Source organism: Podarcis liolepis (genome assembly GCF_965112155.1).
Source record: "Podarcis liolepis genome assembly, chromosome: 3".
Lineage (NCBI taxonomy): Eukaryota > Metazoa > Chordata > Lepidosauria > Squamata > Lacertidae > Podarcis > Podarcis liolepis.
In genome coordinates this window covers 120,923,917-120,936,594 of record NC_139557.1, presented here as the reverse complement: position 1 = coordinate 120,936,594, position 12,678 = coordinate 120,923,917, and the positions used below count along the sequence as shown (strand labels likewise).

Here is a 12,678-nt window from a genome sequence, read left to right as displayed (position 1 = left end):
CAGCTTCCAGGTCATGTGGCCAGCATGACTAACCCGCTTCTGGCGAACCAGAGCAGTGCACGGAAACGCCGTTTACCTTCCCGCCATAGCGGTACCTATTTATCTACTTGCACTTTGACGTGCTTTCGAACTGCTAGGTTGGCAGGAGCAGGGACCGAGCAACGGGAGCTCACCGAACCGGTGACCTTCTGATTAGCAAGTCCTAGGCTCTGTGGTTTAACCCACATCACCACCCGCGTCCCTTAGGCCTTGTTTCGGGAAGTTTTTAATGTTTAATGCTGTATAGTGGTACTTCGGGTTAAGAACTTAATTCGTTCCGGAGGTCCGTTCTTAACCTGAAGCACCACTTTAGCTAATGGGGCCTGCTTCTGCTGCCGTGCTGCCAGAGCACGATTTCTGTTCTCATCCTGAAGCAAAGTTCTTAACCTGAGGTATTATTTCTGGGTTAGCGGAGTCTGTAACCTGTAGCGTATGTAACCCGAGGTACCACTGTATTGTGTTTTTAATATTTGATTGGGAGCCGCCCAGAGTGGCTGGGGAAACCCAGCCAGATGGGCTGGGTATAAATAATAAATTGTTGCTGTTGTTATTATGATTATTGGCTAATACGGGAGGCCTGTTGCACCTGGGAGCCGACTGCAATGACGACAGCGTAGAAGGGCAAGTTATAAATCTAAATAACAAATAGATGCAAAGACTAAATTAAATAGATGGATCATATCTCTTGCATCGTGTGGTGGCAGACCCCGGAGCGCTGTTGCGTGCCTGCGTAAGGACAATAGCTTTGCTTCGAATCTTGACAGCCGGGCCTTTCCGGCTTAAGCGAAGGGCTTTGTGAGCCCCCTCCCCTTAATTTGTCATTTCAGCGCAGGCTGTTTCCGAGCATAATTCCCCTCTCTTCTTCTTCTGAATAAGCAGCAGTGAGCTTCTGGTTTATTGTTGTTAACTCCTCTGACCCAGGCAGGCATTGGACAGAGCAGCAGGCAGCGTGCTCTGGAAATGTGAGGCTTAAATCAGGGGCACAGAACCGTTATCGTACATTTGCTCGTATGAAAGCTTCCAGGGCCCGTGTGCCAGAGGATGTGTGATCAGATGGGAAAAGGCGTGGAGTAACAGATGAAACTCTCTATTACAGTGGATGCTCGGGTTGCGAACGTGATCTGTGCAGGATTCACGTTCGCAACCAGCGTCTGCACACATGCGGGTTGCGATTCGGTGCTTCTGCGCATGTGCAAAGTGCGATTTAGTGCTTCTGCGCATGCCCGACCACCAAAACCCAGAAGTAACCCGTTCTGATACTTCCAGGTTTCGGTGGTCTGTAACCCAAAAAAAACACAATCTGAAGTGTCTGTAACCCGAGGTATGACTGTGTTAGTCATCATAGTAGTACTAGTAGGAGTAGTAGTAGTAGTAGTATCTGGCCCTGCATCTGTAGATCTTAGGGTGATTCGCAGCCTAAAAATACTAATACTGGTAGTAGAAATAATAACAATAATATTTATACCCCGCCCATCTGGCTGAGTTGCCCCCGCCACTCTGGGTGGCTTCCAACACACATAAAAACAAAATAAAACGTCAAACATTAAAAACTTCCTGACACAGGGCTGCCTTCAGAGATCTTCTAAAGGTTGTGTATTCCTTCGCTCCTTGACATCTGATGGGAGGGAGTTGCACAAAAAACACACAGTCCACAATAAAAACAAGAACAGAAACAAACCAATATCCACTCCCCTCATCGCCTCCCACAACACATTTAAAAGGGTATCGGATGTAATCAGCCGAAGGCCTGGATTAAGAGGAATGTTTTGCCTGTTGCCTAAAGGTGTAGGATGAAGGAGCCAGGCAGGCTTCCATGGGGAGAGCATCTCACAAATGGGAAAAGGCCCGTTCTCGTGTTGCCACTCTCATGAAGGATGCACATGAAGATATACTGTGTCCTGTTCTGGGCACCCCAATTTAAGAAGGATATTGAAAGCTGGAACATGTGTGGAGGAGGGCAACCAAGATGGTGGAGGGTCTGGAAACGAAGCCTTATGAGGAACGGTCGAAGGAGCTGGGTAGGTTTAGCCTAGAAAAGAGGAGACGGAGAGGAGATATGAGAGCCGTCTTCAAGTATCTCATGGAAGAGGGAGCAAGCTTGTTTTCTCCTGCTCCGGAGGGCGGGATTCGAACCCATGGCTTCAAGTAACAAGAAGGGAGATTCCGACTACACACCAGGAAGAACTTTCAGGCTGTAAGAGCTGTTTGAAAGTGGAACCGAGTTTCTCGGGAGGTTGTGGACTCTTCTTCATCGGATGTTTTTAAGAAGAAATTGGATGGCCGTCTGCCATTAATGCTTTAGTTAAGATTCCTGCATTGCAGGGGGTTGGACTGGATGACCGCTGGTGTACCTTCAATCTACAATTCTATGATTCTTTGCACAGCAGGCTATCTTGCAGTCACGCTAAAGTCACCCACCCCACCCTCTTTCCCCCCCTTCCTCCGAGCAAGAAGTATTTCTGTATTTCAGGGGCACATTCTAGCTAAGCAGGGCCCGTAAGACAGAGTTGTTCCGCCTGGCTTTTGGCTTGGAATCAGCTTGATCCCCTTCCTCCTCTTTCCTTTTCCTTCTGTGATGGAACTCCTACTTGGGGACTTCCCTGGCTTTTTTCTGGCCCACGTAGGACCAGTCTGGATAGTTGGCCTTGGTGAAGATTGGACGTTTTCATCCCCGAATAGGTGTCTGAGTTTCTGCTGAAATGCGGCTGCATTTTAATGTTGTATTTTAATCTTGTTTTTTTAAGTTGTATTTCAATCAATTGTTTTATATCTGGTGTTAGCTGCCTTGAGCCCAGTCTTGGCTGGGGAGGGCGGGGTATAAATAAATTTATTATTATTATTATTATTATTATTATTATTATTATTATTAGTCACAGGACTTGGGAAGTGGTCGTGGTGGGGATACACAGAGCAGGGCTGGTGAGAAGGAATCTGGTCTGAGTAGAGGGCTGGAGAAAAAAACCTGGGAGGCTGGTTGAAATTTTGTGTTTGGCTTTCTCAGGCGTGCCACCTTGAGGTCCTTAGAGAAAAAGGGCAAGCTATAAATGCAATGGAACAATAATAAAGTAATGCCATGCAGCAAAATAGAGCAGAACAGCTGAAAAAAGGGAAAAACCCAAAAGCATGCTGCTGCAGTTAGTAGTTGTTGTTGTTTGTTGTTGTTGTTGTTGTTGTTGTTATTATTATTATTATTATTATTATTAGGGGAAGCCCTACACAAAGCAGCAACTGATAAGCACTAGCCCAGAATAATAATAATAATAATAATAATAATAATAATAATAATAATAATAATAATAATATATATATATATTTTTATACCCTGCCCTTCCTGGTTCAAAAACCGGGCTCAGGGTGGCTAACAACAAATTTAAAACACTTCATTATAAAAGCAGCATAAAATACAGTATAAAAACATGAATAACAATAAAATTCAAAAATCAATTACCGTATTTTTTGCTCTATAAGACTCACTTTTTCCCTCCTAAAAAGTAAAGGGAAATGTGTGTGTGTTTTATGGAGCGAATGCAGGCTGCGCAGCTATCCCAGAAGCCAGAACAGCAAGAGGGATTGCTGCTTTCGCTGCGCAGCGATCCCTCTTGCTGTTCTGGCTTCTGAGATTCAGAATATTTTTTTTCTTGTTTTCCTCCTCCAAAAACTAGGTGCGTCTTAGAGAGCGAAAAATACAGTAAATAATCCCCAGGGCTAGCTGGCTGAATTGGTCCTACTTGGGCCAGCGAGGAGGCCAGGGGAGAATTCGCTGTGGGGTCTCGGAGCGGGTGATCTCAGAGAGGAATGCGGAAGTCTTTTATTTATAGAAGCTGCCTTTCAAGGGTTGTGTAGTAAGACAAACAAGATGCTGATGGGCAGGGCAGCTTATTAATAATACGCAGATAAGGCGAATGACAGGGTGAACCGGAGCTAATAATAGCCTGTGCAGGAAGACCCAGTGGAAAGGGGCTCACGCTTTCATGCTTGCGCCCTCTAGAGAGGAGATTGGGGAAAAGCACGCAGTGGGAACTAATTTGGGATGCGGGGGGACTGTGATGTGGGAAAGGGGTCTCCCAGGGTCATCAGCCCTGGTCGTGTTCCCCAGGCAAAAAGGGTGTTTCAGTGGAAACCAGTCGGCTGGCAACCAAATAAAAATGCGAAAAGAATACGTTTCAAATGTCGTGTTTAAAACACATTGTAAAAATAAAGCTCTGCCTCAAAGCTGTGAATTATGAAGTAGATAGAGTCCTTTAATGTGTCCAAAGCACTTCCCTTGATCACAGTGGCCTGGTTTTCATAAAATTGTACAGTTGGAAGGGACCCGGATCTTGGTTTTTTGGACTACAACTCCCATCATCTCTAGCTGGTGGGACTAGTGGTCAGGGATGATGGGAATTGTAGTCTGAAACCAGCGGGAGGCACAAGTTTGGGAACCCCCGGTCTAGTCCAGCCTTCTGCAGCGAAGGATCCACAGCTAAAATTCAGGAATCGGTTCTCACCAAACCAAACCGTGTCTTTGCACGAATGCCTGTGTGTGGAGATTGTGGGGAGGAGGTGATTGTGGCCACTTTCCATCATTCTCTTGCTGTGCTGAAGTAAACCATGGTTTGGCTTAGCCCACTCTCTGAACTTGAGGTCGTGTTTCCGCTCTCTTGGTGCCATAGTTAGGCTGTTCGTCAGAGGATGAAACCACTAAACCCAGCGCAGTGGCAACCAAGGAAGAGCAAAGAAGCCACAATGTCCTCTCCCAGAGCCTGTGATCATGCACACTAAACCGTGGTTTGGCTTAGCACAGGGGTCTGCAACCTACGGTCCATGGGCCAGTAGCGGCCCACGGGGCTCGTCTAACTGGCCCATGGCGACCCCTGCTGCCCCCTGCCGCCCACTCTTACTGACTTCCGGGTTGATGGTGCCTGTGTGCATGCGCATAGGCGCTCCTACGACCCGGATATGCACTGAAAATAGCGTGTGCGCACGCGTGCAGGACAGAGAAGCGCCCGTGCGCATGCACACATGCTATTTCTGGGGCACATTTAGGTCGGAAAAGCGCCGGAAATAGTGTGTGTGCACACACATGCGCGCTCCTCCAACCCAGAAGAGTGTGCGTGTGCACACACTGCCGCCCACCCTCCAACAGAAGGAGCGTGGACCAGCCCATTGTCCGGTAAGCTTGCCAACCCCTGGCTTAGCACCACACGTGAGCCAGCGCACTGAGCCATCTACCCAGGCACTTCGAGTCCAGATCCTAAAAATAACACACAGGGGAGTGTTTAATGAATGATACGCTTCCCGTTTTGAAAATGCAAAGAGAAGTAGATTTCCTGCCTATCACGGAAGTTACGGTTAATCTCTGCCCCTCCCAGGAATGCCAGCTTAGCACCACGACCGTTGGTGCCCAGGGCCATTCAGCTTTCATGGCCTTGGCACCGAAATTTGTGGGTGCCCGGCCACTTCATGGGGCATGGGATGCGGGTGCCGCTGTGGGTTAAACCACAGAGCCTAGGACTTGCCAATCAGAAGGTCGGCGGTTCGAATCCCCGCAACGGGGTGAGTTCCCGTTGCTTGGTCCCAGCTCCTGCCAACCTAGCAGTTCAAAAGCACAAAAAGTGCAAGTAGATAAATAGGTACTGTTCCGGCGGGAAGGTAAATGGCATTTCCGTGCGCTGCTCTGGTTCGCCAGAAGCGGCTTAGTCCTGCTGGCCACATGACCCGGAAGCTGTACGCCGGCTCCTTCGGCCAATAAAGCGAGATGAGCGCCGCAACCCCAGAGTCGGCCACAACTGGACCTAACGGTCAGGGGTCCCTTTACCTTTACCAGGGCCCCAGGGAGTTGCTACCTATGGCCCCTCCCCCCACCAAAAAATTCATTCCGTGTCTTGGACTATCACCCACTCCCTTTTCTTCCGCATGCAAAGTTATCTTAAAGATGTGGCAATTTCTATCACTTCCTTCCCGGTCTGCATTTCTGATCCACCCAGGGCTGACTGCTGTTTACTCCTGGGTAGTGCACATGCGTGGCTGGATCGTTCTGTCCAGAGCAGAATGAACGGCCGAGTGAGTCATTCCACTTCCTGGTGGACGTGTTCGTAATGTCCTATAAGCTGCTATTCTGCGCTCACTGTCTCTCTCCCCCCCCCCGCAAGTCGTTGTCTATCTATGTAAGCGATAGGAGCAATTAATCACAATAATGTCATCTGAAAATTCGGTCTCTTAAATGTGAGAGCTCAAAGCCATATATATATATGTAGAGGCTCTTTTTAAATTAAAATAAGAGTGCCCGGGTCTGTGTATTCTAGCCCCAAAGCACCTAAACTGTGTGTCCAGAGTAGGGATCCCAATCCAAAACTGGTGTCACGATGTTCCACGCACCTTGCAAAATGTTCCTGGTGGAATGCATAACTCAATATAGGATTTAATGCAGAATGGGGATATTAAGGCAGTGGTTCCCAAAGCAGGGAGTTTACCACCCCCTGGGTGGCAGTGGGATTACCCAGGGGAGTGCCAGGGTGATAACTGGAATAAAATATTGGGGCCCCCAGGTAAGCCCTGCCCCACATAACTGATCACAAGATGCAGCACACACAACCACACCATTTGAATGGCAATGCCGTAAACCCTGCGATACCCCTTTTGACACGAGGCAACCAAATGTGGTCGCACCATAGATTTTGTCTGATGGCGTTATGATAAATAGGCAGTTTTATTTTCAGCTCCTTTCCTAATGCTCCCTGGCAGGACGGGAATTGGGAACAGCGTGTGTGGCTTGATCACAGGTTGTCCGTAGGGCGTGATGAAAACTTGTGCGCAAGAGGAGGAGCCACACGGTGTGGCAATCAGTTGCATAGTTTCTCTTTCTCTGTGGACTGATGATATGATACGATAATCTTTATTGTCATTGTCCCATACAGAACAACGAAACTGAAAAATATGCATAAGACATTCAAAACCCAACAAGCCTGCTATCCCAACCTGGTTAGCCCCCTAAAAACTCTGATACCCCATTTTAAAATACAATATACTCCCACAGAGACTCCTTATACTGCGTTTAAAACCAAAATTGCATTTGGGTAGAAACTGTTTCTCAGGCGGCTAGTCCTAGTCTTTATAACCCTCAGCTACATTAGTAAAAACAAACCAGTGTTTTGAATGCGTTATCAACATGCAACAGCAGATGGCGCTGTAAAGCACAGACTTTTTCTATGCGATTTTACACAGCGGTTCTTTTTTTTCTTTCCATTTTATTGTAACGTTTTAATATATGACTTATTTACAGCGGGTTTTCCCCCCATGTAGATCCACCTTTTCTCTCTCCTCTCTTTGCTCTTGCCTGCAGGTATCAGCCAGAGCCGGATCTCCCACTGGCTGTTGCAACAGGGATCGGACCTGAGCGAGCAAAAGAAAAGGGCCTTTTACCGATGGTACCAGCTTGAGAAGACAAACCCCGGTAAACAAAACCAAGCCGAGACACTCCAGCTGTTCCCTCTGAACCAAACCTTTTGCCCAGCGGCTGTGAGTGTTGTTGGCTTCATCGTGCTTCGGTCGGCATGGACCTTCCCCTCCCTCCTCCCTCCCTTGCTCCCCACCCCCCCAGTTACAATCCATGGTCAGGAATAGGGGTGGGTGGGGGTGGGAGGAGGCTTGCATTGGGCACAGGAAGGTATGGGGAACTTCCCTGCAAACGGGTCTGTATCGGGGGCCTGGCAGAGGTTTGGGGCACGCGTGGAATTTACGGCGTGGAATCGAAACTTGAAAGATAACAAAGCGTGCTGAACAACATTGCTCTGCAATTCCTTCGCTCGTCAGCAGGCGGCGCTGCTGTTTTGTTTAACCGGAGGGAGACGGTAGGACAAGAATGGGAACTTCAAATGCCATGACAGCTATCGCCCGTGGCCTCTGAATTACTGTTTATTTGGTTTCTGTCCTCCCGCCTCTCAGTCCTTAAAGGCAAAGGGTAAAGGGACCCCTGACCATTAGGTCCAGTTGTGGCCAACTCTGGGGTTGTGGTGCTCCTCTCGCTTTACTGGCAGAGGGAGCCGGCGTACAGCTTCTGGGTCATGTGGGCAGCATGACTAAGCCACTTCTGGCGAACCAGAGCAGCGCACGGAAACGCCGTTTACCTTCCCGCCGGAGTGGTACCTATTTATCTACTTGCACTTTGATGTGCTTTCGAAGTGCTAGGTTGGCAGGAGCAGGGACCGAGCAACGGGAGCTCACCCCATTGTGGGGATTTGAACCGCTGACCTTCTGATTGGCAAGTCCTAGGCTCTGTGGTTTAACCCACAGCAGCACCAGCATCTCAGTCCTTAAGTCCCAGTCTCAGTCCTTAAGGATCCCCAAAGGCAACAGGCGTAAGATAATGCAATAAGAGTTTGCTCAGCATGCAGTGATGCAGAGGATTGCAAATTATTATTATTATTATTATTATTATTATTATTATTATTATTATTTATATGCCGCCCATCTGGGCGGCTTCCAACAAAAGATTAAAATACAATTGTTTAATCGTTTAGTTGTGTCCGACTCTTCGTGACCCCATGGACCAGAGCACACCAGGCACTCCTGTCTTCCACTGCCTCCCGCAGTTTGGTCAAACTCATGCTGGTAGCTTTGAGACCACTGTCCAACCATCTCATCCTCTGTCATCCCCTTCTCCTTTCCCAACATCAGGGTCTTTCGCAGGGAGTCTTCTCTTCTCATGAGGTGGCCAAAGTATTGGAGCCTCAGCTTCAGGATCTGTCCTTCCAGGGAGCACTCAGGGCTGATTTCCTTCAGAATAGAGAGGTTTGATCTTCTTGCAGTCCATGGGACTCTCAAGAGTCTCCTCCAGCACCATAATTCAAAAGCATCAATTTTTCGGTGATCAGCCTTCTTTATGGTCCAGCTCTCACTTCCATACAACACTACTGGGAAAACCAAAGCTTTAACTATATGGACCTTTGTTGGCAAGGACCGGCAAGCCACTCCAGTATCCCTGCCAAGAAAACTCCATGGACAAAGACAACAAATGCTAGAAACTTGTTTTTTCTTTCAAAGCTAGAGGATTTTGGTACATTTGAGGTTGGGGGCTGCTCCCTTCCTCACCCCACAATTTCTGGATACCCAGAAATCTGCTGTGCAGATTAGGTAGCAGATATCTTGTAGTTCTTCGAGTCGGTCCACCCAGTGCGTGTTTCTTCCTCCTGCAGCGAGTGAGGCAAAAAGAGAGGTCTTTGTCCTTGAAGACGACACGGCTAAAACATGGTCGGTTTTTTGCTGGTGTCAGTGCTCAGGGTTAATTCTGGTTCCTTAAGGCCATTGGAAATTGTCCAGGCAAAACGAAATTGAGTCACTTTCAGCTGAAGCAGGTAGAGTGCTCTGGAACAACACACTGGCTTTCTTTGCCTCAGAAAGCAAGCAAAAAAACAACCCCTTCCTTCCACTTTTTTGTTTGTTTGTATGTACTTTCCAAAACACTCCCTCCTTGTTTTGTGTCTGCTGGTAGGTAGTTTTGCACTCTATCACTAGCTATCTTCTGGCAGAAAAATAGGATGCACATATCTCTTTACAGAAATTAAGCAGTAATATTTAAGCTGATATGTGCTTCTAATCTGCCTTCCTTCCTTCCTTCCTTCCTTCCTTCCTTCCTTCCTTCCTTCCTTCCTTCCTTCTTTCCTTCCCTTCCCTCCCTCCCTCCCTCCCTCCCTTCTCCTTCCTTCCTTCCTTCCTTCCTTCCTTCCTTCCTTCCTTCCTTCCTTCCTTCCTTCCTTCCCCTTCCTCCCTTCCCCTTCCTCCCTCCCTCCCTCCCTTCCTTCCTTCCTTCCTTCCTTCCTTCCTTCCTTCCTTCCTTCCTTCTCTTCCCTTTCCTCCCTCCCTTCCTCCCCCCTTCCCTCCCTTCCTTCTTTTCTTCTTTCCTTCCTTCCCTTTCCTCCCTCCCTCCCTCCCTTCCCCTCCCTCCCTTCCCCTCCCTCCCTTCCCCTCCCTTCCTTCCTTCCTCCCTCCCTCCCTCCCCTCCTTCCTTCCTTCCCTCCCTCCCTCCCTTCCTTCCCTTTCCTCCCTCCCTCCCTTCCCTCCTTCCTTCGCTTCCTTCCTATCTGGCTTTGTCAATGAGAATTTGCAATTTGAGGCTACCTCTTCTCTTACCTCCAAAGTAATCAAAAGGAATAGGTGTGCTTTTCTACTTGGGGGGCTTAGGCCACAAATTTTCAAGTGGCTGGTGAGTGAGGTGCAAGCCCAGGAGTACAGTGCCTGGATTTGCCTTTTTAGAAGGACCACGGCTCATTGGTAGAGCACTTTCTATGGAAGATCATTGGTCCCCCAGCTCTGTATTGTTTATACTGACTGGCAGAGGCTCTCCTGGCTTCCAGTGACGGCTCTCTCCCAGCTATGGCCCTTCCTGACGTCTCCAGGTAGCAGATAACAGAGGGGGACCTCTGCCTCGGATCCTGCACAATACCAGGCTGGATGGACAAAACGATCTTACCGGTTATAGGGCAGTTCCGTATTTTAATGCAGATTTTATGACACGGCCACTTCCTTCTGAAAAGCTGAGGATTTTTGCATTGCCCCGGTATTATTTTGCTGAGGTGCATCTGTCGCTCTGTGCTCCTATCTTCCATATGTGACTTCTTATAAATTAAGAGGGGGGACTCCCAGCATGTACGGCCACCGCACATGGAGGTTTTTGTGTACCTCTCGCTAACATTCCTCCAACGAAGTTGAAGTCTGAGAGATTAAGGACAGGCCAAAGCGAGGTCCACAACTCATAGCAAAGAGTGGAAGCTGCTGCCAGCAGATGTAGGGACAGCCACCAACTTCACAGAAGAAAAGGCTATCCTAAGAGCACAAGAAGAGCATTGCTGGATGACGCCAATGGCCCACCTAGTCTGGCATCCGGTCAACAACATGGGAAGCCGTCTAGCCAGGATCTGAGCCCAAGAGCAGCACTCTCCCCTCCAGCCATTCCAGCAACTGGTTTTCAGGAGCGTTGCTTCATACAACCATGGAGGCCGAGTCAAGCCACCATGGATACCATATTTTTCGCTCCATAAGACGCATTTTTTTCTTCCTAAAAAGTAAGAGGAAATGTCTGTGCATCTTATGGAGCGAATGTGTGGTCCCTGGAGCCGAATTGCCCAGGGGCAAAAAGCAGATCATGCTATTATTATTTTTGAAAGAGGGAAGTGGGTGTTGAAACAAAGCCACTGATCGCTTGCCGATCGGGGAGAGAGATAAGGGACGCTAGCGATAAAGGAGGCTGCCTGGGAAGGGGGAGGTAAAGACAGCCAACTTGCAAAGGGGGGAAACAGGAAGACTAAAGCAATAAGGAGAGAAGTTAGAAGAAAAGGAGGAGCAAAAAACTGCTCCAGCTAAGGAAAAGACACTAAGGCAAACAAGAGGGAAGGGGGTGTTTAAAGCAAGCAGCTGATCGGTGGGATCGGGAGAGAGATAAGGGACGCTAGGGGAGGCTACCTGGGAGGCGGGAGGTAAAAGCCCATGGATCCTCAGGATTTTTAAATTGGGTCACCCCAAATTCACCATCAGATCACATAGTATGTCCATGGCTACAGCCTGCACCAAAAAAATCAGGCATCCACTGTTTCCTGGGGCTGCAATGGTTAAAAAACGTGGTTACAAAGCACGGATCCACATGGATCCTCAGGATTTTTGCATTGGGTCACCCCAAACTCACCGTCAAATCACATGTCTGTGGCCACAGCATGAACCACAAAAATAATACATCTACTGTTTCGTTCAGAATTTTTTCCCCCCTTGTTGTCCTCCTCTAAAAACTATGTGCGTCTTGTGGTCAGGTGCGTCTTATGGAGCGAAAAACACGGTGATTCAAGGAGGATAAGTCTGGTCAGGGCTTCTAATCACAACAGCTGTTCTCTGCCTCTGTTGCTGGAGGTTGCATACCTCCAGACGCCAGCTGCCGGAAACCACAGGATGGGAGAGAGTGCTGCTGTTGCACCCGGGTCCTGCTCGTGGGCTTCCCATAAGCATCTTGTTTGGCCGCCGCGAGAGCAGGGTTCTGGACTAGAAGGGCCATGATCCAGCAGGGCTCTCCTCCACCAAGCTGGCTGGTGCTTCTTCCCGCAAGGGCCCTGCGGCTCGCCCGCCAGTGTTCCGAGCAAAGCACGTTTGGGAACCTGGTCGGAGCTTTGCCGCATTGGCCGACCCACCTCGGAGCGCCCACGCTTTGACACCAGCGGCACTGATTCATTAGGGCGGACCGGATCAGTCTGGCAGGGCCAGCAGGTAGCCAGCCAAGTGGGAGAGGATGAATGAGTTCCCTTGGCTGAGCTCCCCATCTCTTCTTCCCTTGGCTGTCACAGACTCAGGCTCGGCTTGGAGATGCGAGGCATCAACCCCCTGGGTCCGTTTTGGGGATATTCTTCTTGTTTTTTAGCACAAATGCCAGAATGTCCTTCCTGAATCTGCTCCCAGCTTCTGCTTTAACCCAAGTAGTTGCACAAAACAAATGAAATACCGTGAAAATCCCTGAAACGAGAAGTAATCGACCAGAATTATAATCTTATGAAAATAAACTAAATAATAAAAATCAAAAAGTTTAAGGAAAAAATTAGAAAAACCTAAAATTGAACAAAGCCTTAATGGGATGCTGGCTACAAACCTCGTTTCGCTGAACTATTCAGTTTCCTCAGAAGG

At 48.5% G+C, this 12,678-nt stretch overlaps 1 protein-coding gene across 8 annotated transcripts in view; it reads left to right on the top strand.

The window, feature by feature from the left end:
- The window catches only part of HMBOX1 (homeobox containing 1), a 144,022-nt gene that overhangs the window by 93,156 nt on the left and 38,188 nt on the right, over positions 1-12,678 (top strand). For all 8 annotated transcript variants that reach the window (XR_014523569.1, XR_014523570.1, XR_014523571.1 and 5 more), the window contains exon 5: positions 7,364-7,474. Coding sequence is in view for 1 of the 8 variants with exons in the window: in XM_083494639.1 (XP_083350765.1) it covers positions 7,364-7,474 (111 nt within the window). In the remaining 7 variants the exon portion in view is untranslated. The remainder of the gene's footprint in view (positions 1-7,363; positions 7,475-12,678) is intronic.